The sequence below is a fragment of the Elephantulus edwardii genome, unplaced genomic scaffold (assembly GCF_000299155.1).
Source record: "Elephantulus edwardii isolate Elephantulus edwardi_28Jun2011 unplaced genomic scaffold, EleEdw1.0 scaffold00034, whole genome shotgun sequence".
Lineage (NCBI taxonomy): Eukaryota > Metazoa > Chordata > Mammalia > Macroscelidea > Macroscelididae > Elephantulus > Elephantulus edwardii.
This window is the reverse complement of record NW_006399784.1, coordinates 11,236,726-11,264,356: the sequence shown is the minus strand read 5'-3', so window position 1 is coordinate 11,264,356 and position 27,631 is coordinate 11,236,726. Positions and strand designations below refer to the sequence as shown.

Here is a 27,631-nt window from a genome sequence, read left to right as displayed (position 1 = left end):
ATTGGTATACAATCTATTCTTGGGGCCTTATTTTTTGCCATTTCCTTCAAAGCAGCCCGACATTCTTTCATCTCCATAGGCTCTTGCTCATATGTTGTTTCATGAAATTCTTCTGTGTCTACCAATTCCTTTCAAAACAATGACTCTGTATATTCTTTCCATCGTCTTTTAATACTTCCTGGGTCATTTGACATTCTGCCTAAAGCATCCTTGATTATAGCAACAAGAGGTTTGAATTTGTTCTTCAGTTCCTTGAGCTTAAATGCTGAGTGAGTTCGGCCCTTTTGATTTTCTGACTCCAACTCCTTGCACATTTCATTGTAATATTTTACTTTGTCATCCAGTGCTGCCTTTTGCAATCTTCTATTCAACTCTTTAGTATCTTGAATTCTTCTTGTGCTTTGGCTTCTCGGCACTCCAGTGCAATTTTCAGAGTCTCTTCTGACATCCATTTTGGTCTTCCTCTTCTGTCTTTGCAATGACCTTTTGCACTCTTCCTGGATGATACCCTTGATATCCTCCCACAACTCTTTTGGTCTCCACTCATTAGTGTTCAAGGCCTCAAATCTGTTCCTGAGATGGTTCTGAAATTCAGTTGGGATAGACTCAAAGTCATATTTTGGTTTCTGTGGACTTGGTTTAATTTTCCTCAACTTCAGCTTGAACTTGCATATGGGTAGTTGATGGCCTGCTCCACAATCAACTCCTGGCCTAGTTTTCACAGCTGATATTGAGCTTCTCCAGCAGTTCTTTCTGCAGATGTAATCGATCTGATTCCTATACTTACCATCAGGTGAAATCCATGTACATAACATGCATTTATGTCTCTTAAAAAACGTATTTGCTATGAATAAGTCATTGATTGTGCAAAATTCAATCATTCTTTCTCCAGCTCCATTTCTGTCACTGAGTCCATGTTTTCTAACTACTGAATCTTCATCTCTGTTCCCAACTTTTGCATTCTAGTCACCCCTTATTATTAATGCATCTTTATTGCATGTTCAATAGATCTCTGATTCTAAAAGTTGGTAAATATCTTCTATTTCCTCTTCTTTGGCTCTGGTTCTTGGTGCAAATATCTGAATGATAGTGGTATTCACTGGCCTTCCTTGTATGCATATGGATATTATCCTGTAACTGACAATATTGTACTTCAAGATAGATCTAGCAATGGCTTTCTTAACTATGAAAGAAACTCCATTTTTCCTCACCTTTTCATCTCCAGAGTAATATATCATATGGTCATCCGATTCAAAATGCCCCATGCCAGTCCATCGCATCTCACCAATGCCTAGTATGTCAATATTTATGCATTCCATTTCTTCCTTAACAATATCTAATTTTCCTATTTCATGGTTCTCACATTCCATGTCCCAGTCACTAGTGTCTGCTTAAAACTGTTCCTCTTCCTTTGTATTTCCATACTTGAAAGCTCAACCTCAGGTGCCCTTTCTGCTATGTACATGTGTTCTGGTGTACATAGAGTTTTCAGAAACCTGCTATTTCAGAAGTGGATGGCCAATCCTTCTTCCTAGTCTGTCTTAATCTGAATGTTCAGATTTAATATGTATGGATAAATGTTATAACTGTTGGCGCACATCGTTCCTGATTTAAAACCATGCAGTGTTTCCTTGTATCATTCAGACAACTGCATCTTGGTCTATACGTAGATTTTGGAAGAGCATGATGAAATGTTCTGATATTGCTATTCTTCTCAATGTTGCCTATAATTTATTCTGGTCCACATAATCAAACACCTTTATGGAGTCAATTAAATACAACTATGTACCTTTCCACTCTTCTCTACTTTCAGATAAGTTTCATCTGCTATCAGCAGTAGTATATATCCCTTATTCCACTGCCTCATCTGAATCCAGATTTAAGTTCTGGCATTTCCAGAATTGACTGTTCTAGTCATTTTAAAATAATCTTCAACAAGATTTTACTAGCATGATATAATAGTAACAGAATTTGATCATATCAAAATTTGTTATATCGCCAGTTTAGGGGATTGCAACAAATGAATCTCTTCCAGTCTGTTGGCCAGGTAGTTGTCTTCCAAATTTTTTGGCAGAGACTACTGAATACATTCAGGGTTGTAGCTGTTTCCTGAAGGACCTCAAATATATTCAGTCAATTCCTGGGGACTTATTTTCCTCCCAATTTTTTCAGAACAATTTGTTACATTTGGTTCTTGATTATGTGCTGCTTTGTCAAATGGTTCAATGTTGACCCTTTCTTTTTGGTACAGTGACTCTATACTTTCAATTTTCTTCTGATGCTTCTTATGTAAACTAATATATTGCCCATGGAATCTTTCATTATGGAAACTTAATGCTTGGCATTTTTCTTAAGTTCTTTCAAGCTAAGAAATACTAAGCATTTTCTTCACATTTGGCTTTCTACCTCCAGTTTTTTATATATATCATTAGAATGCTTTGTCTTCTAGAATAACTCTTTGATTAGTTCTTTGTTCAGTTCTCTTAATTTATAATTCCTTCCCCCTTTTTTGGTTTCTGTACATTCAAATTAAAGTTTCAAAGTCTCTTCTGACATCCACTTTGGTCTTCCTCCCCCACCCCCGGGCACTGCCTTATTTTTTAAAATTTCCCTTTCTTTCTTTATGGATGATGTTCTTCTTGTCATACTACAACTCCTCTGGTCTTTGCTCATTAGTGTTCAATGCAAGGAATGTAGTCTTGAAATGCTTTTTCAATTCAGTTTTAGTTAATTAACTGTGCTTAATGGTTAATAACCTCAACATACTATTTTAATGTATTCAGCTTCATTTACTCTTGTATAAGCATTATTGATGGTCTGTTCCACAGTCAACCCCTAGCCTTGTTTTGACTGCTAATGTTGAGTTTCTCCATGATCTCAAACAGATTGAGTGCAAACGAAATCAATTTAATATTTGTGTAGTCTATCAAGTGAGGTTGATGTACATTGTCAGGTTTTTTGTTTGCTTTTATATTGTTTAGGTGTTTTTCAGTTAAAAACTTTGTTATTGTTATGTGCCATCAAGCCACCTGAGACTCATAATGACCCTATGTACAACAGCTCTGAACCCTGCTCTGTCCTGAGCCAACCTTATTTTCTCTTACACACCTACCTCCATGGCCCCAGTCACTGAATCAATCCATCTCATCCAGAATCTTCCCATCTTGCACTGTCCCTCCACCCTCCCAAGCATGATGTCTCTCTCCAGGTACTGGTCCTTCCTTGCAACATGTCCAGAGTATGTCAACCAGAGCCTCAGAATTCTTGACCTCAAAGAGCACCCTGGTCTCACCCTCTCTAGGGCGAACTTGTTTATTCTTCTAGCATTCCATGGTATATTCAATACTCATACTCTTCTCCGGCACCACAACTCAAAGTCATCAATCCTCCTTCCATCATTCCTAGTCATTGTCAAGCTTCTGATGCATTGCACATAATTATGAAGACCATAGTCTGGATCAGGTGCACCTTAGTCTCCAAAGTGACATCATTGCTGTTCACTACTCTGGAGAGGTCCATGACTGCAGACTCTCAATACAATTTTTCTTTTCATTTTCTGGCTCTGGTATCAAGAGTGTTGATTGTGGAGTCAAGTAAACTGAAGCTGTTAACAATCTCAGTCTCTTCACCATCTATAATGGTGTTGCCAATCAGCTCAGTGGTGAGAAGCGCTTTTTTGCTGATGTTGAGCTTCAATCCATATTGAAGGCTGCAGTCCTTGAGCCTCTTCAGGAAGTGCTTCAGGTCTTCCTCAGTTTCAACAAGCAAGTTTTGTTATCTGCATAATGCAGGTTGTTGATGAGTCTTCGTAGAGGAGGCCACATTCCTCCTCATAAAGCCCAGCCTCTCAGATGATCTGTTGCACATATTAAAAATTTTAGGTTAATATTATTTAGTTAACTTGCAGTAAAAAGAGCAATGTACCATGGGGATAGTTCTTACCTCATCTAATTCCACGACGACGATAATACAAAGTCAATTCTCATGAGTTTTCAGACTTGTACCTCACATATGTCCTCCTATTTATACTAATACCAACACCAATATTAACTGCTCTACTGGGTCTGAATTTCCATTGCAATGACTACATAGACTATATAACCATATTCACAATTGGGAGTTTTATTAGGAGAGAAGTTAATAGGCAATTTATTCAGGTTAGCAGCAGGATAAAATCTCTCAATCCTGACAGCTTCTCAAGTGTAGTCTCAGGCCCTTTGAACTTCAGCCTCATGATTTAGGTCAGTATTACAAAATTCCCTTAGTCCTGCCAGTTAAAGCTTCTTCCCTCAAATGTCCAGCAAATTTGAGTTGAAGACTTCTATTGTTGGTTTCTTAAGACAGAGGTCTCAAGTCAGCTCTTATCATTTTTGCTCTCTTCCCACAGTCTTTCAGCAAATTTGGGCAAAAGCTCCTGGCTCTGGTTCTGTAGGGTAGCAAGAGTCACTGGCCTTGAAGGACATGCACAGCATTCTCTGTTACTTCTTTGCTGGTGGAGAGGTTTTCAATACTTACTGTTGAATCTGCTCAATATAGTGGGGGACTAGCTAAACTCCTTTGTGGATAGCCTAATATGGCTTATGAGAAACCAATGACCCACACAGCTATTGATTATGTAGAGAGCTTGGCATCTGGATCTGATTATCGTACTTGAAGGATAAATAGATTTGAGGCAGCTAGCTAAACAATAATGTAGACAATTCTTTTTAAGCAACAGAAAGCCACAGTAATATACCCATTATACCAAACTTGCCCCAGGCAACAGAGCAAATTTAAGCCCTGTACTACCAGAGCCAAGGTACGCAGTTCAAAACCACCAGCTGCTCTGTGAAAGAAAGATGGACAATCTCCTCCCATGCAATTTACTTCCTCTGAACACCCATTGTAGGGTCATCAATGGGTTGGTTATGACTCAGAGGTACAAAACAACAGTGGTGTTACAGTTAATGTACTCAACTATTAACTCAGAGTTTGAGGTTTGTGTACACTCAGGCCCAACTTAGAGAAAGTCTTGGAGATCTACTTCTGAAAATACTTACTGAAAACCTTATTCAGCACAGTTTTATTCTGACTTTGAGTCACCACGTATCAGAATGTATTTCTAAATTTGATGACATTTTCTGCTGATCCTTTAAATACAATACTTTCACATACTAATTGACAACTCATAGGGGACACGCAAGTGGATTTTCAGAGACACGGAAGAAATTGTCCATCTATCTCCTGAGGAGTAGCTGATGTATTTGAACTCTGTCTTTGATGTGAGAGTTCAAATCCTTACCCACTAGATCACCGGGGTTCCCTTTCTAAACAATTGTTGTTATGTGTTACCGAGTCACCTGTGACTCATATGGACCCTATGTGCATTACCTCTGAAAGCTGCCCTATCCTGTACCACTCACATCATCTCTGACATACCTAATCCCATTGCTTAGTTATAGAGTCAATCCATCTCATACTGGGTATTCCTCAATAATCGCATGTGAGGAGATGTTCATCCTTCTCTCAGAGCAATTGGTGACCTCAAAGCGCATGCCTCTGGGACTGCAGTGCAGCTTCTTGCCACTAGGCCACCAGAGCTCCTGCCTATAAACTAGGTTTGTGTGTTAAGAGCCATTGAGTCTTAGGTGACTCATAGAGACCCTATGAAAGAAAGACCTGAACACTTATGTAACTTAATCCTTTCTCTAGGTTTATAGAGTTTCTGGAGGCAAGCTATTTTGAAAGTTGATGGCAGCCCTGCTTCCAAGCTTGCTTCAATCAGGGAGCTCCACAAAACACTGTCCACCATGGGTAACCATTATCACATTTGACACATCAGTGTCACAGTGTTCAGCTTCACAACAACCATGACCAGGGCTATATGACCTAGAAAAATGCTTGACCAAAACCAATTAAAAACAGGCCAAACTTAAGAACCAGAGCATGGTTCAGACTCCATAAGATCTTTCATTTCAAATTCCTCCATAATTATGCATTCTCATTGACTCTCACCACCCCAAAACACCCATCTTGGAGCATTCCACTTCTTCTTCAATCTCCTGCTATTCTGATGTTTCCTCATTGAGTTTTACTTCCTAATGATTTGTCCACCATATAGACTGAGTGCACATGAGGGCAGCATACATATATAAACAGAAAATCAGCAAAGGCCTGCTATAATTATCGTCAAGTGTTTATTCAACTGAATTTTAAAAGTGGAAAGTCATAGACTTTTTGAAGTATTTTTTAAAGAACCAAAATTACTTCTTATATGAAAGATTTGTTTGTTTTAGCATGATATGAATAACATATATCTAAAAATAAGTATAATCATTCTAATAAAACTCTATAGCATGTTTATCTTCTTTATTTACCCAATAAACTGTGAACCACAGGTATAGTTTCTTTATAGTCTTTGTTCTATTTTTTGGTTTTCATTATCAGAACACTCTTTTGGATATCAGTTATCTCAACTATGTGTTCTTGAATGGTTTGTGTGATGACTATAGGACATAACAATCATGTTGAAATGAATATTATATCACCATTTTGAAAAGTAAGTCTCAGTAAATATGCATTTAAAGTGAAATAAAAATGCACTTAGAAAATGGAACATCAAAGCATTTTCCCAGATTCTGTCTCAAAATGTGAATATGATCTGATTGTGATATAGTGCCGTAAAACATAATGGCCCCCCACTGACATATACATTTCTAAAACAAGCTGAGAAATTTTGCAGAACATGAACATCAGGGCAGAGATAAAGCATTTGTTTTCAAAGGAGAGAACTCCATTGGCACCATGTTCTCTTCAAATTAATTTACATCTAGTTTAGTGAGTAGTAAAGTAAAATTGAAATATTTAACTATCTAATTAAAAATGCAAGCATATTTTGTTTAGGAAAATAAATAAGCCACATGTGCAGAACATTTACAAGAAGGAACTCTGAGTACAGACAGAGGCTGTTGATTTTCTCAGCCCAGAATGTGTTGCTATGATTGAGACTTTTAATTTAAAATGATAATGGGTTGGAGGCTTGATTAGATTTGAACATTTGAAAAAGGTAGAAAAGATTTTTCTTCATTATGTGCACATGCTCTGAATCATAATCATAATATTCTACATAGACTTGGATGCTTTTGTTCATTTGACCTAATCTTATTTTTTAATATAGTTCACCAATGTGTATGGACCTCTAAATCATTTGGTAGATATCTTCATGGATTTCTTAATTTGAGCCAACTGACTCAAGGAAGGAATTGGATTTTAGCCATTATAATAAATGCTTAAAACAGATTGCAATGTTTCTTCTTCTTCTCATTCTTCTCCCCTTTTAGTACCTTATGTATTTGATTAGGGAGCTCAGGTGGCCTAGTGGGTAAAGAATTGTGCTGCCAGCTAAATACAGGAAGTTTAAATCACCAGAAGTTACGCAGGAAAAAGATGAGCAATCTCTTCCTATGCAATTTGAAGTTTCTAAAAACCTGCTGGAGGATCAACTATGAGTTGGTTATGATTCCATTTCAGATAACAAAAATATATATTTAATGAAGATATTGTTTTCTCCTGTACAAGAAAGAAAGAAATATTCTGTTTTTCTTTTAGAAATATAGAAACACTAATGTGAGCAAGATTTGTGTTGATGTGATATTTCCTATATAATCCAAAAGTCTTTTATTTGTTTAATGTGATTTAAAACAACACCTTTAATAACATAATTTTTAAAGAAAATAAAATATAACTGTTATAGAAAATTTAGAAGACACCTTGCCTTCCTATTATGATAGTTAAAAGAAAACATGGCAGAGATCTCGAGTGTAAAGGGAGTGACTGCAACATGGAGGTGGCCACGCTTGACCTCTACTAACTCCACAAAGAGGAACTATCCCGTCAACAACATCTATAACACAAAACCAGTTCCCATGAAGTGAAACATGCCACCCATGTTCCCACACCTCTTTCTCCTAATTCCAACTCAATTTTAGTGCTCTGTTAGGTATGAAATCCATTGCAATAGCTTACAGACCACACAAAGCCATACTCACAATTACAGGGTTTATTAGGACAGTTAACAGGATACAGTTTCTCAGTCAGGACAGATTTATAATTCACAAGTCTTTTGACCTTAAGCCTTGCAACTTTAGACACGTGATGCAAAACTCTCTTAGTCTGTCAAATATGGCATCTCCCTCTAAGTTTTCAAGAAATCTTGAACAAAGGCTTCTAACTCTGGTTCTGTGGAGTAGCAGTCTTAATGTAAGTTCTGCCTCACATCTACTCTCTGGTTCTTTGCTGCACTGCTGCTGCTAAACTTGAGGGGGACAAGAATCCACAATAATGTTTTAAATTTATATTTTTCTAGAGTTTTTTATTCTGGTATATAACTTTTATTATTATCGACTTTCAATGACAATGCAATAAGGCTTCACGTAAGTATAAATTATTTAGACTTTACATTATTGTCGGAAACACAGATGTTCTTATATTAAAAATAATACTGAAATTAATATATTTGCATGAAAATTCTCCAATTCTTAGTATAACTTTCTAGAATTAGAATTTTTTATTCAGTACTATAAACTGCTTAAATGGATATACAACATGTTATATATAGCATAACTTCTTTTTTAGTAGTTCCAATTTATTTCATTGTTATGAGTTTTGTTTTATTGTGCAGTCTTTGAGTGCATATTAATAACAACAATCTTGACTTTAGTCTGTATTTGTCACTGGTTTTGTTGTTTCTGTTGTTAGTTGTTTTACAGTCAACTATGGCTCATAAGGACCCCATAAATTTTTAGTGGTCTCCATATGCATGGAGACCTTACATATAGGAAAAGAAAATGTTGTCCAGTCTATCCTTAAGATTGTAGTATATTTGAGTATCATGTTTTGGTTGTTGTATAAATTCATCTTGTTGAGAATTTCTCTCATTTTCACGGACCCTTTGCTTCCCCATACATGATATTCATTGCATGTGATTGGTGTTGCATGAGGATGTGCCCAAAACAAGTGATCTGAAGTCATGGAATCTTCATTCCTAAGAAGCATTTTGATATTTCTTGTAAGACTTACATGCTTATTTAATTGAAATTTCTTCTAAGACTTATGTAGATTTATGTGTTCATTTCTCTGTTCATGCCATAGCATGTTTATCAAGGCAGGATAAAGAGGCTAGGAGTTGGGATTATAAATGAACTCTTGAGTCATCCACTTGGTTTAGGTTTCCCCATTTTCAAACTATGGAAATGTTAAAAATTGCTCAGTGTTTCCACCCTTCAGCTTCTGTACTTGTAAAATTTAGATGATGGTACGTCTTTGGAATTATTTTAAAGATGAAAGCCAAATCAGTTTCTCTTGAGTAAATTTGGACTCAAGGAAACATCCTTTTTGCAAAGTAGAACTTTGTTCCATGGGGCTTTACTCTTTATTTTTTTGTGGTTTGAATTTAAAGAGTATAGTAGATTTCCATGCAACAATTTAACATATTTTATCTCATAGCCTATTTTTCTATCCCACCAATGTAACAGCAATATTTATAGGGTTTCCTGTGTACATTGGTCCTTCTTTCCTGTCTTTTCCTTCTTTATAATATTTGTTTTGGGACAAATGCTGCTCTTTCAGTCTCAAATGGCTAATTGTCCTGAGGTTATATATTCCCCACAAGTGTTATTTGTTTATTCCACAGATTCATCTTTTGTTGGATCCAAAAGTAATCTGTAGGGATGGGTTTATTTGTACCTGCTTTGGTGGTGCAGTCCTTAGGAAGTTGTGGTTCTAATCCAAAGGCTACTTTTCTCTAATAGACTGAATCTACCAAAAGCTCCATGGAAGAAAAATGAACAGTCTCTTCCTGTATAATTTACTGTTGGAGGATTTCTAACTTGAAAACAGTGAGTTGAGTTGACAATTTGAAGTGAAAGGTTACAGATTTGGAAGGAATAGGGATGAATTTTATTTGGATCTTTTTGAGTTATCTGTGGCACTCCTGGAGACACTTAGATATGTAAAGAAAGACCGAGATCTAGGCTTTCAGTGCTACTGCTTCGCTAGTAGCAAATGAGAAGAAATTTTAGAGATAAATCTGAATATCTTCTCACAGTTAAAGCACTTAGTCACAATGTAGAATGCCACATTCATTTTTCTTTTTCCGTAATTCTCCCATCAATTTAGATTCACTTATATGTGAAAATAAAATTCAACTAAAGTAGAGCAAAGCTTAAATGAATGATAACCTCGATCTCATCCATCTTAGCATAAAAAAAAGGATGCTTAAAGTCTGTCAGGCAACAAAAGGGAGATAAATCACACCATAGAAACAATGTGCCCATTCACCTTTTTATATGATACTTTATACTGGAACAAAATTAAATCCTAAAGAAAGATAAACATTTGTTCACCATAGGATTAAATCCTGATACTACAGTAGGATGTGTTGTTATTTTTCCGTTTACACAGTAAACATGACAAAGCTAGGAACTGTGTTGGGTGAAAACTTGTCAGAGAAGGAGAACTCAAAAATTTCCCTAATAGAGAGTTAGGAAGCTCTTGTGGCCTAGTGGTAAGAAGCTGTGCTGCAATCTCGAAGGCTCACTTTTGGAGGTGGCCAGCTGCTTCTGCTGGCCTCTGAAAACCTGCTGGAGGGTCAGCCATGGGTTAGTTCCCACTCTATGTTACACAACAACAAAGAGTGAAAGAAAAGTGTTAAGACAACAGTCACCCAAACCCAGAAATCCTGATAGACCCAGAAATAAATAAGAAGAAGCAATTTTGTTGAGCTCCAGCTATCATAAATGTCATTGAATATAATTTTATTAAAATGGAGAGAGTCTCAGAAGAAATAGGACCATATCATCTCTTACTTTTCTTTTTCTCTCCGTCTTTTCCCCATCCTTTCCCATTCCTTGCCTGCCTATTTTAAAAAGTCTCTTCCATTTGCCTGTCTATGCTAAAGACTTTACTCTTGACAGGCAAGTTTACTACTAGAGACGGTAAAGAAAGAAGATTTTGTTGTTGTTGGTTTTGGTGCTGTTGTTTTTTTTTTAATTTGAAGGTCAAGTTTATTTTGAATAGTTACTTTGTATGGTTATTGTTGTTGTTATGTGCCGTCGATTCACTTGGGTCTCACAGCATCCCTATGTACAACAGCCCTAAACTCCGCTCTGTCCTGTACCAATCGCACCGTCTCCAACACTCCCATCCCAGTTATCCCAGTCACTGAATAAATCCACCTCATAGAGGGCCTTCCTCTCCTGCACTGTCCCTCCACCCTCCCAAGCATGATGTCCTTCTCCAAAGACCTATCTCTCCTCACAACATGTCCAAAGTATGTTAGACGGAGTCTCAGAATCCTTGCCTCCAAGGAGCCACCCGGTTTAACCCTTTCCAGGACAAATCTGTTTGTTTTCCTAGCAGTCCATGGTATTCTCAATACTCTTCTCCAGCACCACAGCTCAAAGGCATCAATTCTCCTTCTATCCTGCTTGGTCATTGTCCAACTCTCTGGTGCATAACAAGTGATTGCAAGACCACGGCCTGTATCAAATGCACCTTAGTCTCCAGAGAGACACCATTGCTCTTCAGTACTTTGGAGAGGTCCCTAACAGCAGACACTCCCATAGCAGTGCACCTTTTAATTTCCTGGCTGCTGGTGCCAAGACTGTTGACTGTGGAGCCAAGCAAACTAAAGCTGTTTACAATCTCAATCTCTTCACCATCCATTCTGATGCTGCCAATTGGTCCAGTGGTGAGAATCTTTGTCTTCTTGATATTGAGCCTCAATCCATATTGTAGGCTGCAGTTCTTGACACTCTGCAGCAGGCGCTTCAGGTCCTCCTCAGTTTTAGCAAGCAGGGTTGTGTCATCCACATAATGCAGATTGTTGATAAATTGTCCACCTATCTTGACCCCACATTTCTCCTTATAGGGCCCAGCATCCCGGATAATCTGTTCTTGCATATAGGTTGGAAAGGTATGGAGATAGAATGCATCCCTGGCGTACGCCCTTCCCAATTTTGAACCATGCAGTGTTCCCTTGCTCTGTTCTGACGACTGCCTCCTGGTCCAAGTATAAGTTTCGCGTTAGAACGATCAAGTTTCTGGGATTCCCATTCTTCTCAGAGTCAGCCATAGTTTGTTATGATCTACACAGTCAAATGTAAGGTTTTACTATACCCAAAACTATTGAATCCTTTGCAACTAATAAACAACCTTCATTGTACACTTATGTTTATTTCAGCTTTTTTTCTCGATAGCAAAGAATTGGAAATAACCCCAGTGCCCATCAACAAACAAATGGATAGAGAATCTCTAGTATATTCACACAATGGAATACTATATAGCATTGAAAAACAAAGAACTCATGAAATATAATGCAAAATGGATGACCTTGAAGGACATTGTGCTGAGTGAAACAGCCCAGTCACAAAAAGACAAATATGACATAGGCCCACTGTTACAAAAGAGGGGTTGGGGGAAGACTGAGAAGGATGGGACAAATAATGTATACTTCACTGAAATAGATGAAACTGCTTAAAAGGGATATGTGATTAGGTTTTATTGTCATGACAGGAGTCCAGAATGAAGGTAGTATAGTGCAGTGGACTTAGGGGGAGGGATTGTCTAACAATGAAAGAATTTTTTCTTGTACTTTTCAAAAAGAAAAGCAAATTGGGGGAGGGGTGGGCAGGGAGGAAAGTGTAATAATAAATGACTGGAAATCCAAAGTCTCTGTAAACTTTCATTAAAATAAAAAAGATTTTTTTTAAAAAAGTGTAAGATAATAAGATACTCACAGAGATTATGAAAACATATCAGTAAGCATGGTTAAATGAAGGAGAGGTGGTGTAAGTGGACTGGAAAGGAAAGACATTACTGAAGAGCTAGTGTTTGAACATATGGATGGCAGTAAAGCCAGGGACTGGGTTAGACCAGTTAAAGTAAACAGGAAAGGTTGATGAAGACATGGCAGTTTAGGAATTTCCTCTCAAACAAAACAATTGTGTGGATCTTTGGTGGTGTGATGATTAGGCTAAAGAGTGTGTGTGTGTGTGTGTGTGTGTGTGTGTGTGTGTGTGTGTGTATTCACATATTTTAAGAAATACAGCAGTTAGAGTGTTGATAGATGGTTTAGTAAAGAGGAAAAAAAGACTGATGTGAGATCTGAACACACAGTTCAACAAACAATGTATTTAAGATTAGAGAGATGAGGTCAATCCACACTTGGAGAGGTTGTCTGGAGGCAGGAGTGTGATCATTGCAAGCATCGTCTCAAGAAGAAGGCAGAGAACATGGGGTACTTAGTAGCTTTCAGGTTGAAAAATCAGTGAAATTCTTTTAGATTGTTTTTATGACATATATAACAAAATAATTCACAAGAATTGAAAAAAAATGTGAGATGATATTGGAGTGTTGCTGATATGTAGGGGACTAGCTAGTGCGGGATGAATCAAAGTTGAAGGATTTTGAAATAGACACTACTCTTCCACATGGGCCAAATGAATCTCTCACTAGACAGTTAAAACATATGTTAGGTATATCAATTCTTAATTCTAAAGGTTGGAAGTTTGCTTAAATTCTGGATTGTATATGACATTATACCCAACCAAATGCTTATGTGCAGTAAGTTTCTGAATGTTCTCTCGTTCTTATGAATTGTGTGTGATACTTTTCAGTACACTTCTGCTCTGACCTATGATGCCGTGCAAGTGATGACTGAAGCTTTCCGCAACCTTCGAAAGCAGAGGATTGAAATCTCACGGAGGGGGAATGCTGGAGACTGTCTAGCAAACCCAGCCGTTCCCTGGGGACAAGGGGTAGAAATAGAAAGGGCCCTCAAACAGGTAAGTCACACTGTATGACTCTTAATATGACTTGACAACTTAACATTGTCATTAAAATTATTATTTTCTGAATTATGTTATGCTTAACATACAGGGAATTTTATTTTCTAATTGCCCAAAAGCAGGTGGCAGATTGAAAAGAACCCTTAACATGTAGTTTTCCTTGACTTGAGCCTAGTGAGAGTTATCTGTTCAGTTTCTGTCTTTAATTGAAGTAAATTTATAACTGTGCCTCCTTCCCATTTCCCCTTTAGGTTCAAGTTGAAGGTCTCTCTGGAAATATAAAGTTTGACCAGAATGGAAAACGAATAAACTACACAATTAACATCATGGAGCTCAAAACTAATGGGCCCCGGAAGGTAAATCCTTTATGATTTAAAGACAATTCTCTCTATGAAGCAGAGAGTTAGCTAAGCAATCATCTCACTTTCCAAAAACCTGGAGACTTGTATTCCCCAAAACAGAGATGAATACCTTCCAGAAACAGACAAATTTTCCATTTTTTTCTAAGTCCAAATATTTTTAACTCTAGTAAGTACCACAGTTACAAGAAAAGTAGACCTGCTATTGATAGTATTGATGATATCTGAGTAAAGATATTACTGAAGGTTTAACATTTGGAAGCCAAAAAATCAAGTGTAAATTCACTTCTGAGTTTTAAATTTAACATCTTCGTTTTAACCATTATAGATAAAATATTGGTGTTGTATGTGTATTTCAATATGATCATCCCCAAACAAATAAATCCTAGAGTTTACAGAGTGAATATGAGGTGGTTGTTGTTGTTGTTGTTGTTATGTGCTGTCGAGTCACTTGCGACTCATGGCGACCCTATGTACAACAGCCCTAAACTCTGCTCTGTCCTGTGCCAGTCTCATTGTCTCCCACATACTAATCCCAATTGCCCCAGTCACTGAATCAATACACCTCCCAGAGGGCCTTCCCCCTCCTGCACCTGCCCTCCATGCTCCCAAGCATGATGTCCTTCTCTAAGGACCGGTCTCTCTTTACAACATGTCCAAAGTATGTCAGGCGAAGTCTCAGAATCCTTGCCTCCAAAGAAGTCTCAGAATCCTTGCCTCCAAAGAGCAGCCTGGTTTTACCCTCTCCAAGATGAATCTGTTTGTTTTCTTAGCAGTCCATGATACCCTCAGCACTTTGAATCGGATGAATATGACGAGATCAACCATTTCTAAAGTTTGTATTTATAGTTTCTATTCCTGTTAAATTCTCATACATGAAAGACAACTCTATTTAGAGGAAAGCTAAGTTAATTGGTCTGTAATTTTAGATCCAGACACATATTTGAAAATGTTTCAGCGTTTTTCTAAAAGCAGCATTCTTTTCCCATGTAACTGCTTGTTACACACTTTTTCAGATTGGATACTGGAGTGAAGTGGACAAAATGGTTGTTACTCTCACCGAGCTCCCTTCTGGAAATGACACGTCTGGGCTTGAGAATAAGACTGTTGTTGTCACTACAATCTTGGTAAATAGACATATATGCCTTCTTTTATTTCTTTTTTTTTTTAAATAAAAGTGTCTGTAAGAAGAGTTGTCTTTAACACCTATTAATTAACACACTCTGATGGTGTAGTCCTTACAGAGTTCCTGTACTAACCCAAAGGCAGTACACTCTCTAGCAAGTGGAATCCACCACTGTCTTCTCAGGAAAAAGACGAATCATTTTCTCCCGTGTGACTGACAACTTTAGCTGGTTCTGGATTTATGGCCATGAGTTTTGAGTATTAACTAATACAAAACTGCCTTTGCAGTGTTCTGATAATTTATTGCGTATACACTCTGATAAAGAATTACATGAGTTCTAACTGAAATGTGTAAAAACTCCTTATCCAGGTTAAGACTACAGTTTAGCTTTGATAGATAATTTCTAACTCCTTACATACATGGAAGATCAATTGGGAAACACCTTGAAGACTCTGCCTTGAATTTCATCAGATGTTCCTACCTCTTTACTCTCTTACTATCCTAGGTAAACTTTTATGTTTAAATATGAGGTACGATTTTAAAATGTCTACTTCTCTTTTTTTCCACACTAAAATGTAAACTCTTTGATGATAAAGGTAATCTTTTTAACCAGGGCTCAATACAACATCCATTTCCTAAATAACATGCCTCTGGAAACTCTCTGAACTTTGATAAATGATGATAGTTCTAGAAAGGCTTCAGGCCTTTTGTTCATAGGGTCGCTATGAGTTGTGCTCAACTCAATGACAAACAACAACAATCATAACAACAGTAAAACATTGGCAAATAGCTAGTATAAAATATTTTTGATTGAATGTGCTAAACATGAATTGAATATTGCACAGATAGACTTTGGATAGATAGAAGAAAGATGTGGATCACCATGACAGGTTTTTGAGAAAATAAAATAGAAAAAAACGGGCAGAATAAGGTGGCCAAGTGGATAAGGAGTCACACTACCAACCCAAAGGCAAGTGTTTTGAATCCACTATCTATTCCACTGGAGAAAGACAGGTAATCTCCTCAAGAGCAATTTATAGCTTCTTAAAGCCACTGGAGGTACAATTGTGAGCTGGTTCTGAGCTGATGGCAATAAGGTTGAGATTTCAGAATAAGGGAAGAATATTGACAAAGATTGTTGAACATACCATGTATTACCAAAAGAATAGAGAGCTACACTCCCAAACTCAAAGGCAGGAGAATTTGGACTAATTGAATAATTTCCCTTTATTTACTTTTCTTATATTTATTATTGCTGTTAGGTGACCATGAGTTGACAATGATTTTTAGCGAACCTATGAAGAACGGATCTGAACCCTGCCCTATTCTGTGCCCTCTTCACATCTCTGATGTGCTTTAGCTCATTGTTACTATCACTGTGTCAATCCATCTTGTGGAGACCCCACCTCTCTTTCTCTGACCCTCTTCCGAGCATGATGTCTTTTACCAATGACTGGGCCTTCCTGACAACCTTGCCTCTACGAAGCACTCCAGTTGCACTTTCTCCAAAACAGACTTATTTATTCTTTTGGCAGTCCATGGAATATTAAAAACTGTTCAACAACACTAAAATTCAAAGGCACTTATTTTTCTTAACTCAACTTTTTTATTGTCCAACTTTCACATGCATAGGAAGTTATTTAAAAGTTTTAGGGTAATACTATTATTCAGCTATCTTCCTAGAGTCATTTGTTGTTGCTAACCTCTCCAAAGTACTGAAGAGCAATGGTGTCTCTCTGGAGACTAAGGTGCGTTTGATACAGGCCATGGTCTTTGCAATCACTTGTTATGCATCAGAGAGTTGGACAATGACCAAGGAGGATAGAAGGAGAATTGGTGCCTTTGAGCTGTGGTGCTAGAGAAGAGTATTGAGAGTAGCATGGATTGCTAGGAAAACAGATTCATCCTGGAAAGTGTTAAACTGGGTGGCTCCTTGGAGGCAAGGATTTTGGGGCTCTGTCTAACATATTTTGGACATGTTGTGAGGAGAGACCAGTCCTTGGAGAAGGACATCATGCTTGGGAGAGTGAAGGGACAGCGCAGGAGGGGAAGGCCCTCTGGGAGGTGGATTGATTCAGTGACTGGGGTAATCGGGATGGGAGTGTCAGAGATAGTGAGATTGGCACAGGAGAGAGCAGAGTTTAGGGCTGTTGTACATAGGGTTGCTATGAGTCGCGAGTGACTCGAGGGCACATAACAGCAACAACAACAACTTGGTACCAACTCATGCTGGCCCTATTTACAGCAGAAATAAAAATTCTATGCCATCTTCACAATCAGCATCATTCTAGAACATTATATCTTTTTGTTGTTGTTGTTATGTGCCGTCGAGTCGTTTCCGACTCATAGCGACCCTATGCACAACAGCTCTAAACCCTGCTCTATCCTGCGCCAACCGCACCGCCTCTGACACACCCATCCCGATTACCCCAGTCACCGAATCAATCCATCTCATAGAGGGTCTTCCCCTCCTGCGCTGTCCCTCCACCCTCCCAAGCATGATGTCCCTCTCCAAGGACCCATCCCTCCTGGCAACATGTCCAAAGTATGTCAGACGAAGCCCGAGAAACTTTGCCTCCAAGGAGTAGCTTGGTTTAATCCTCTCCAAGATGAATCTGTTTGTTTTCCTGGCAGTCCAGGGTACATTCAGTACCCTTCTCCAGCACCACAGCTCAAAAGCATCCACTCTCCTTCTCACTAAGCAAATCTGGTGTCAAGGAATATGGCAGAAACAGCATAACACTATCACAATAATTCTTTCAGCCTACTTTTTATTGACCATGCACCTAATATCCTATGAACTTTAGCCCTTGGAGTTGTTAGCTGCAGTTATGTAAAGTGGAATTCATAGCAATCCGATAACTGATGGATATGAATCTTGTCCTATCCTATACCATCCTCATCATCTCTGATATACTTGAGATCATTCTTAAAGTCACTGTGTTAATCCATCTTATTGAGAATCTTCCTCTCTTTCGCAAATTCTCCATTATTTTAAGCATGATGTACCTTTCCAAGGACTGGTCCTTCCTGATAACACATCTAGATTATGTAAGATGAGACATCACTATTCCTTGTCTCCAAGGAACACCTTAGTTTCACCTTCTCTAAGTTATATTCATTTGTTAATTAGACAATCCATGAGATATTCAGTAGTCTCACATCTCCAATACCACAACTCAAAGGCATCAATTATGAAAAAAGAAATAAAAAATATCATCCTTATTCATTGTCCCACTTTCAGATGCATAGGAAATAATTGAAAAGATGATGGATTGAATACAGCTTAGTCTTTAAACTGACATCATTGCTCCTTGACACCTTGGAGATATTCTTGTCAGCATATTTACTCAATGCAAGGGTGTTATTTATGGATTCAAGCAAAATGAAATAATTGTCAATGTCAATCATTTCTCCATTGCTCATGATAATTCATTATAATATGTAATCATATAATAGTACTATAATTTAATATAATATTATGATTCATTTTGGTTGTATGTTTGATTTATTTCTACTTCAAAACTTGGTAGAAATAATTTATTTGCTCTTCTTTGACTCTCTTTGCTGATGCATATATTTGAATAATAGTGGTATTAATAGGACTTCTTTGTATATGTATGAATATTATCCTGTTCCTCACACCACTGTATTTTAAGATATATCTAGAAATTACCTTTTTAACTATGACTGCAATCCCATTTTTCCGTAGCTTTTAATCTCCAGCATAGATGGATAGATAATATGATTGTCTGATTCAAAATGTCCTATGCAATTTATTTCACCAATGCCTTTTTATTGGTGTTATGTTCCATTGAGTTGACTATGATTCCTAGAGACCCAATGCACAATAGCTTTAGACCTTGTTCTATCGTGAGACAGTCTCACTGTCTTTGGCACACCCATTTTCCTTTCTCTATTTACTGTGTCTATCCATCTCTTTCTGGGTCTTCCTCTCCTGCCCTGTCACTTAATCCTTCCAAGCATAATGTCAGTTTCCAAGGACTGGTACCTCTTGGCAATGTGCCCAAAGTATATAAAATAGAGTTTCAAAATCTTTGCCTCCAAGGAGCAGCTTGGTTTCATTCTTTCTAAAACATATCTTTTGGTTTTCTTGATTTCTTATGGCATGTTCAGTACTCTTCTCCAGCACTATAATTCAAAGGTATCAATTCTTCTTCTGTCATCTTTGTCATTGTCTACCTCTCTGATGTACAGCAGGTAATGTGAAAGACCAAGGCCTGGATCAGGTGCACCTTAGTCTCTTCACTAACATCCTTGCTTGTTAGCACTGTAGGGAAGTCCCTGATAGCAGATTTTTCCTAATGTACTTTTGATTTCTTGACTGCTAGTGTCAAGAATGTTGATTGTGGAACCGAGTGAGCTGAAACTGTTAACAATCTCAATCTTTTCACCATCTATCATGGTGCTGCCATTTGGCCCTGTGGAGAGAATCATGTTCTTGATGTTGAGCTTCAAACCAATATCTATATATCAATTTTTATGCACTACAAAGATTTTCATTTACTCATGTGGCAAGACTCAAAATGAATATAAGTAGCTGAAGATATTAATTAATTATGGGAATGCACAAAATATGAAATTAGGAATTTTGGAAGTTTTAAAAACCAAAATGGATATCTATATCTACCCAGAATATCAAGCCCCCTGTTGTCTAGTGGGTTCTGACTCATAGTTGACCCTCCATCAGGATTCTAAAACTGCAAATCTTTGCAGTAGAGTTCCCTTCTTTCTCCTTCAGAATCCCTGATTGATTCAAACTGCTGATGTCTCTGTTAACAGTGTAATATTAACATGACTGTGCAATTGTATTAACATAATGTTATTATAAACATAGCAAAGAAGTATAAGAGCTGCTTGTGTTTTGAAGGTCATGCTTTTCCAGGCTTAGCGAGGCTCAAATCATTTTGATGAAATATACTAACAGACACTGGAGGATATTTTTCAGAAGCCTGAATATTTCTTCCTATTTCTATATTGTTGTTGTTGTTATGTGCTGTCAAGTCTCCTGCGACTCATAGCAACCCTATGTACAACAGCCATAAACCCTGCTCTATCCTTTGCCAAGCTTATTGTCTCCAACACACCTATCCCCATTACTCCAGTGACTGAATCAGTCCATCTCATTGAGGATCTTCCTCTCTTGCGCTATCCCTCCACCCTCCCAAGCATGATATTCCTTTCCAAGGTCTGATCTCGCCTTGCAAAATGTCCAAAGTATGTCAGATGAAGCTTCAGAATCCTTGCCTCCAAGGAACAGCCTGGCTTTACCCTCTCCCAGAGAAACCTGTTAGTTTTCTTAGCAGTCCATGGTATATTCCATACTCTTCTCCAGCACCACAACTCAAAGGCATCAGTTCTCCTTCTGTCATCCCTAGTCTTTGCCCAGCTTTCTGATGCATAGCAAGTAATTGCAAAGATACCACTGATAAATCTATAATGTCTCTGATCAACAGGTGATGATCATGTCAAATGTGGATATTCAAATACTTACAAGTTGCTTTAGTCAACTAAAATATTGCTTTCTCATATAGGAATCTCCATATGTTATGATGAAGAAAAATCACGAAATGCTTGAAGGCAATGAGCGCTATGAGGGCTACTGTGTTGACTTGGCTGCAGAAATTGCCAAACATTGTGGGTTCAAATACAAGTTGACAATTGTTGGTGATGGCAAGTATGGGGCCAGGGATGCAGACACAAAGATTTGGAATGGGATGGTTGGAGAACTTGTCTATGGGGTAAGTAGATCCCTTTTCACAAAGCCTTTACATATGAGTAGTTGTTAAGCAAAATGCCTTCCCCCTGATTTCCCACAATTTCTAGAAAGACTATCTTTTTTCCTTATAAACATTGGAAAAATTATAGGCTAAATATAGAAGTAAATATGCAGATTAAATGAAATAGGCATATTAGCACCATCTACTTCTCATTTCTTGTTAAGTTTAGGGGACATTTGTATTGTACAAAGTTCACAAAACTCATTGATACAAAAGACATAAGCTCATGGCATTACCAACTTCAAGCCAAGCATTCCTACTGTATGTTTATGGTAAAGGAGAAGTGTTTGGACAGTATTTATTTTTGCTTTTTTAATTTTTGTTTCTTTTTTATTGAGGCCTTATGTAAGCAATTATTATAATTTCCATGTCGTTCTTTTCTTTCTTTTTCATCCAGGGATGTAATTATTCCTTTCTGATTATGATTCTAGGTACTATCACATTTCTCTGTTTCCCTTACAGAAAGCTGATATTGCAATTGCACCATTAACTATTACCCTTGTGAGAGAAGAGGTGATTGACTTCTCAAAGCCCTTTATGAGCCTCGGGATATCTATCATGATCAAGAAGCCTCAGAAGTCTAAACCGGGAGTGTTTTCATTTCTTGATCCTTTAGCCTATGAGATCTGGATGTGCATTGTTTTTGCCTACATTGGGGTCAGTGTAGTTTTATTCCTGGTCAGCAGATTTAGCCCCTACGAGTGGCACACTGAGGAGTTTGAAGATGGAAGAGAAACACAAAGTAGTGAATCAACTAATGAATTTGGGATTTTTAATAGTCTCTGGTTTTCCTTGGGTGCCTTTATGCAGCAAGGATGCGATATTTCGCCAAGGTTGGTTACTCACCTGCTTCAGCTTTGTGCATTTTAAGTCTCAAATGGATATTCATGGTGTTTATAAATTCACTCAAAGAAGTAAACAGCTGCCAGCTACATGTCCAAGCAGTCCAAGACTCCTTCAGGACATATTCTTACAAATGGCATAAGACTGTGAAATATTTGAACAATATACTCTGGATGTTGATCATATATTTCCCGGGTGAAAGTATACACACCATGAAGAGGCTATAAAATGCATAAGGTTCCTATCATTCCATGCCTTCTTGGAGGGGTACCGTGTTTTTGCTGCATATTCTCATTTTACAGTCATCTGTGTGATAATCCACAGACCTGTATATGGGAAAATGGGCAATATTATTTATTAACTACTTCTTGGACAAAACTTCATTGGCATACATCTCATCTATTTTATTTTTCCATTATTAGTTCATAAAAATGGAATGAGAAAGGAAATATGAAAATTATTTTTCTAGTTAGGTTGCTGCATTGATGAAAATAAATGTATGATAATATATTTTCCAAATATCTACAAATAACAATTGTTAGGGTCATAGTGATAGCTACTCTGTTAGAAAAGGTTGTGTCATATTAAATAACACAATGCATTCACCTTATACAGTAAATTGATATACCACTATCTCGTTTTGAGTATGCTAATCACTGTTATAAAACCTAATTATAAATTATATCATAACATTCTTAAGGCCTTTGTTCACATCATAGACATGAATAAGAAAGATTAACATTTCTTTCTCCTTTTTTCCTGGGAGTAAATCAATCTTGCATGATTACTTTCACCTTTAGAGCCCAAAGTGTTACCAATCTACTAGTACATTTTAACCTGGGCTCCACTATAGTCTTTTAGCCTGTGATCTGTATTAGTAAATACTGAAAAATTTTTCCTAATATTATTATTTCATTACATTGCTATTTTTAAGTACTTCCAAGCATAACAAGTAATTAATTCTGGAAAATGACCCGAGAAGATAAAATATTTAGTTGTATCTCTGCAGTCTTTTCAAAATATCCCACCTACTGAAAGAAGGTAAATATATATTTACAAGAATTATATCACTTACTTCCTTGAAAATAAGGCCTTATTAAAAATATTAAATGCATGAATATTGCCTCTAGTAGATTCCTTACAGCTTCTCTAGGTAACAGCATTGAATTTGAAATATGACAAAGTATGTATTTGAAAAGCATCTATATATTGGTTTTCATTATGAAAACCTTCAATATAACTTTCAACAAAGTATAAGATTCATAGTTTCATTAATATGTTCATTTTATGACTTAAGTTAATTAATCATCTGAAGTGACAGAAATTATGTTCTTACCTCTGAATGAGCAGAGAGAAGTATATAGGGTGCATCATAAGGTCAGCTATGTTGACCTGGGTTCCCCAAAATCAACCACCCTTGGTTCTGTTTGGTTGACACACCATTATTGGTGCACTGAAGGTAGTTCTTTGGTAACCAGTGCTTGTGAAAATGTGGGAAACATGATAAAACCTAATACAAGAGACACATTCAATAGTCAAAAATTGTTCCAGAATCCATCGTGACATCTAGTCATCTACTTTTCAACAAGCCTGCTTCTTAAAATACAACCTTTGTTTTGACTTTTGATTTTTCCGAGATCAATATCTATTTCAGTTTTACCTATTTCTATTCCAACAGAAAAGATTTTTAGAGAGAAAATTTTTGTTGTTATCAATTGATTCTTTTTTGCCTTATAATATATGAAGGATATTATGATAAAAATTATGAAGTACAACTTTCTATCTTTAACATTATGTATTTTATATTTTTAAACACTAATTTAACACAATATTGACAAATGTAATTAATTTTAGGGAAGTAAATCATTGTTATTAGACAACAATCAGGATCAGAAGAGCAATGTATTTGATGCCTTAAAAACAAACAGGAATTTAACAGATTAAAAGAGTGACACTGTTTTTAAAAATATATGCAAAATATTTATTATCTTTAAAGTAAAATATAATATGGAATGATATTAACAATATTAATAGAACACATTATAAATTATAACCTGTAAATATTTTTTACTTAATTGACTTGGTAAAAATGTCTGAAATTAAATGTAAAAATTCTTACTACTTTCTAAAGAGTAAGTCATAGATAATATAACAGACATTTATTACAAAGAATATTTTTATTCAACATCTTTTTCGTGTCTCCCTCCAATATTTTTAGTAAATATTTTTTACTTAATTGACTTGGTAAAAATGTCTGAAATTAAATGTAAAAATTCTTACTACTTTCTAAAGAGTAAGTCATAGATAATATAACAGACATTTATTACAAAGAATATTTTTATTCAACATCTTTTTCGTGTCTCCCTCCAATATTTTTAGTGTATTTAGTAAATGTAAAAGTACATATAATGTTTAATATCCTCATTTAACAAGGATTAAAAAAGATATTAAAAAAGTATCTGCATTTACTTACTTCAATTTTAGTTCTGAGGTTACAGGTCAAAGTTTACCTTTAATTATAAAGACATTTTTGTTTACCATGAAAATTGAGATTACATTTTCTCCTTTGCACAATTTCTCATGAGTTCTTTAAGAAGCATTATTACTAAGTCCTTTTAAAAATGAACACATTTTAAAAATAATTTGCTTGACTTTATTTATATGATTTATTAGTCCAGCACTTTTATTATGATAAAGCTTGTGAGCATTAAATCAATTGAAATTTTTTTTTATTTCATTAAATTTTATGTGAAGATTGGAATAAAGGACATTTTGGAGGTCTTTTACTTACTTTTATTTAACATCAAAGCAGAATAATTTATAAAAATACCTTTCATATCTAGTTATATTAATAAACTGTATAGAGACAGAAGTAATCATATATGTTCTTTTAAAGTTTTAAGCAATCAGGTACAAAGTCTGCCCTCTTAAATACAGGGCACATGCTCATGTAATAATACTTCCTGCTATTTGTAAGTAAATAGTGAATATTGGGAGACTTGTGTCTAAATACAGATTTCCTAAATTTAAGATACATTAATATAATTTTCAGAATACATAGGAAGTGTTTATCTTATGTTTATTTTACTCGTTGAAAATTAGATATTTTGTCATAAGTGATTAATTAAAGTCTCTCCTTTTTCATTGCTGCCTTCTCTTGTTCTCTCTCTCCCTCTCAGCAATAAGTTTATATCTCAAGAGCTCTATTTTTAAGTAGTCTTTTTTCTTTCCATTGACTGTCTGTGTAGTTTATTTCATAAACACTTTACCAAAATATTTTCATTATCTATATTTTATCAATAGGTCATTCCTTACTGTTAATTGTCAGGAAAATTTTTAGGAAATTTTTTATTATTTGAATTAGAGAAATCCATCTATTCGATATAATAGAATTATTGGCTAAATAATTCTTTTATTGTCTGCTAATGCCATTCAGATCAGCTCTAGTAGCCTAGTGGTGAAAAGCTCTGCTGTAATCCCACAGCATGTGGTTCTAATTCACCAGCCAGAGAATGGCCCATTCACTGGATGGTCAGCTATAGGTCCTTTCCAACTCAAAGGCAGACAACAACAACGTTAATTATTTACCATAATTATGTGCAGAGGTCTATCAAACCTTTCAAAATTACATATACATGTTACTGGGCTGTTGTTGCTGTGTGTCATTGAGTCGAACTGACCCAAAATTGACCCTACCGCAGGTTTTCAAAGGCAGTAATCCACAGGGGAGGAAATTGCTCATCCTTCTCCTGCCGCCAGTGGATTTGAATCAACTGCCTTTGGGATGATAATACAGCTTCTTACCATTCTCCCAAAGTTATATTTCTTTTGGGAAGCTGTGGCTACAGAGCTTGGCTCTTAAATATTGGTGGTCAGCTTTACACTCTTGGAAACTTCGTGAGACAGTTCTACTTTGTCATACTGGGCTGCTGTGAGTTGGGGAATCGGAAAGCAAAGCGTTATATGCATACCACTACCTTCATTTCTATATTTATCTATATATATATATAGACTTCCAAAGTAAATTATTTGAGAATCATTAACTTTTGAAAAACCTTTAGATTTTTATATAAAAAAGTATAGTCTTTAAAATGTTGTTGCTTTATTATATTTCAAAGTAGAAATCTATCTCTTGATAAAAAATATCTAATTGTTTTCGTAGGTATTCTTTTTTTTTTTCTTGAGCAGGAAGCACAAAGGAACAGAATGATAGCAATCCATGCGCTGAGGCTTCAACACCTTGTTCATTAAAAGTTACATTTTGTATCATACCTTTATTAAATCATAGTTTTATTTTGTTTCTGTTTTACACTCTCTCAGATATTCATATTTTTTTCACATGTAAAACTCAAATGAAGTTTTGGGCCATTCTGAAAATTTTGGAATTTCATTGGCTCAATAAAATGGAGGATTTCTTCCATGCTTAAAGTGAAAATAATAATAATCTTATAAAAAACAATTTATTTGTATGTATTGTGCTGAAATAGAATACTGATTTGAGATTTTCTTGTTCATATCTACTTATGCTATGAGTGGATAAAATATTATATGTATTGGATGGAATATTTGGAGAGTTCTTAAAATTGCTTCTTGGCAGAGTTTCATATCATAAACTGGGCATTTTAACTCTGAAAGAATTCCAGGAAAAAATGAGAACTTGGCCTCTGCAAATGTCATCAAATCTAGCTAATCTGTACTTCTTACCCAGAATACATAATACTGTGTGGTATCGTTAACTAGCAGATATTTTTTAAATGTTTAAAATGAAATTTTCCCTGTTGACTTGATATTTTCATAAAACTGCTAAACTGATTTTCTACCAGCTCCTTCATTTCACTTTACAAATCCATTTCATACTTGTTATTAGATCCCTCTCTGGGCGCATTGTTGGAGGTGTGTGGTGGTTCTTTACCCTGATCATAATCTCATCCTACACGGCTAATTTAGCTGCCTTCCTGACTGTAGAGAGGATGGTGTCTCCCATCGAAAGTGCTGAGGATCTTTCTAAGCAAACAGAAATTGCTTATGGGACTTTAGACTCTGGCTCCACAAAAGAGTTTTTTAGGGTAAGTGATGCATGCTTATGTATCATTTGATTTTGTCTTTAGTTTGACCTATTTAAATTTTGCTGTCCCTTGTCCCTCTCAAAGGTGCAATGGGAAGGTAACCTTCATGCTTTTCCCTCCTAGGCTGTGTTTTCTTCACTTCCCTACCCTTATTTTCTGTTCCAAACTTATCCCTGTCTCTATTCTTGTTCTTAACTCTGTTTCTATCCATTTCCCAATCCTTAACTTAGTTGGAAAACCATAAATGTTACAATAAATCACAATTTTAGAATGACTGTGTGTTATTCAGCCAAATGGAATAAAGGATGATTAAATTGAAAATTTTTAAATATAAAAAAACACTGTAATGAATATAACATGTAAAAGAAAAACTCACATTGTAACTAGTTATGCTAGTTCTTTATGAGAAAACAGATTCTTTTCACACGGAAATTTCTAAATCTGCTGTGTGAAACCTTCAAAGCAATACCGGTTGTTGCTGTTAAGTGCTGTCAGGAGACTCATAGCGACCCTATGAAGGAGTGTCCTTGACACTTGGGTGCCTTTCATCCTCTCTCCAGGTTCATAGCGTTTCTGGAAGCAAGCTATTATGGAAGTGGATGCCCCTCTT

At 36.3% G+C, this 27,631-nt stretch overlaps 1 protein-coding gene across 3 annotated transcripts in view; it reads left to right on the top strand.

The window, feature by feature from the left end:
* The window catches only part of GRIA2 (glutamate receptor, ionotropic, AMPA 2), a 290,552-nt gene that overhangs the window by 208,596 nt on the left and 54,325 nt on the right, over nucleotides 1-27,631 (top strand). For all 3 annotated transcript variants that reach the window (XM_006884445.1, XM_006884446.1, XM_006884444.1), the window contains exons 7-12: nucleotides 13,656-13,823; nucleotides 14,078-14,182; nucleotides 15,202-15,312; nucleotides 20,867-21,073; nucleotides 21,575-21,945; nucleotides 26,823-27,021. In XM_006884445.1, the coding sequence (XP_006884507.1) occupies nucleotides 13,656-13,823; nucleotides 14,078-14,182; nucleotides 15,202-15,312; nucleotides 20,867-21,073; nucleotides 21,575-21,945; nucleotides 26,823-27,021 (1,161 nt within the window). The remainder of the gene's footprint in view (nucleotides 1-13,655; nucleotides 13,824-14,077; nucleotides 14,183-15,201; nucleotides 15,313-20,866; nucleotides 21,074-21,574; nucleotides 21,946-26,822; nucleotides 27,022-27,631) is intronic.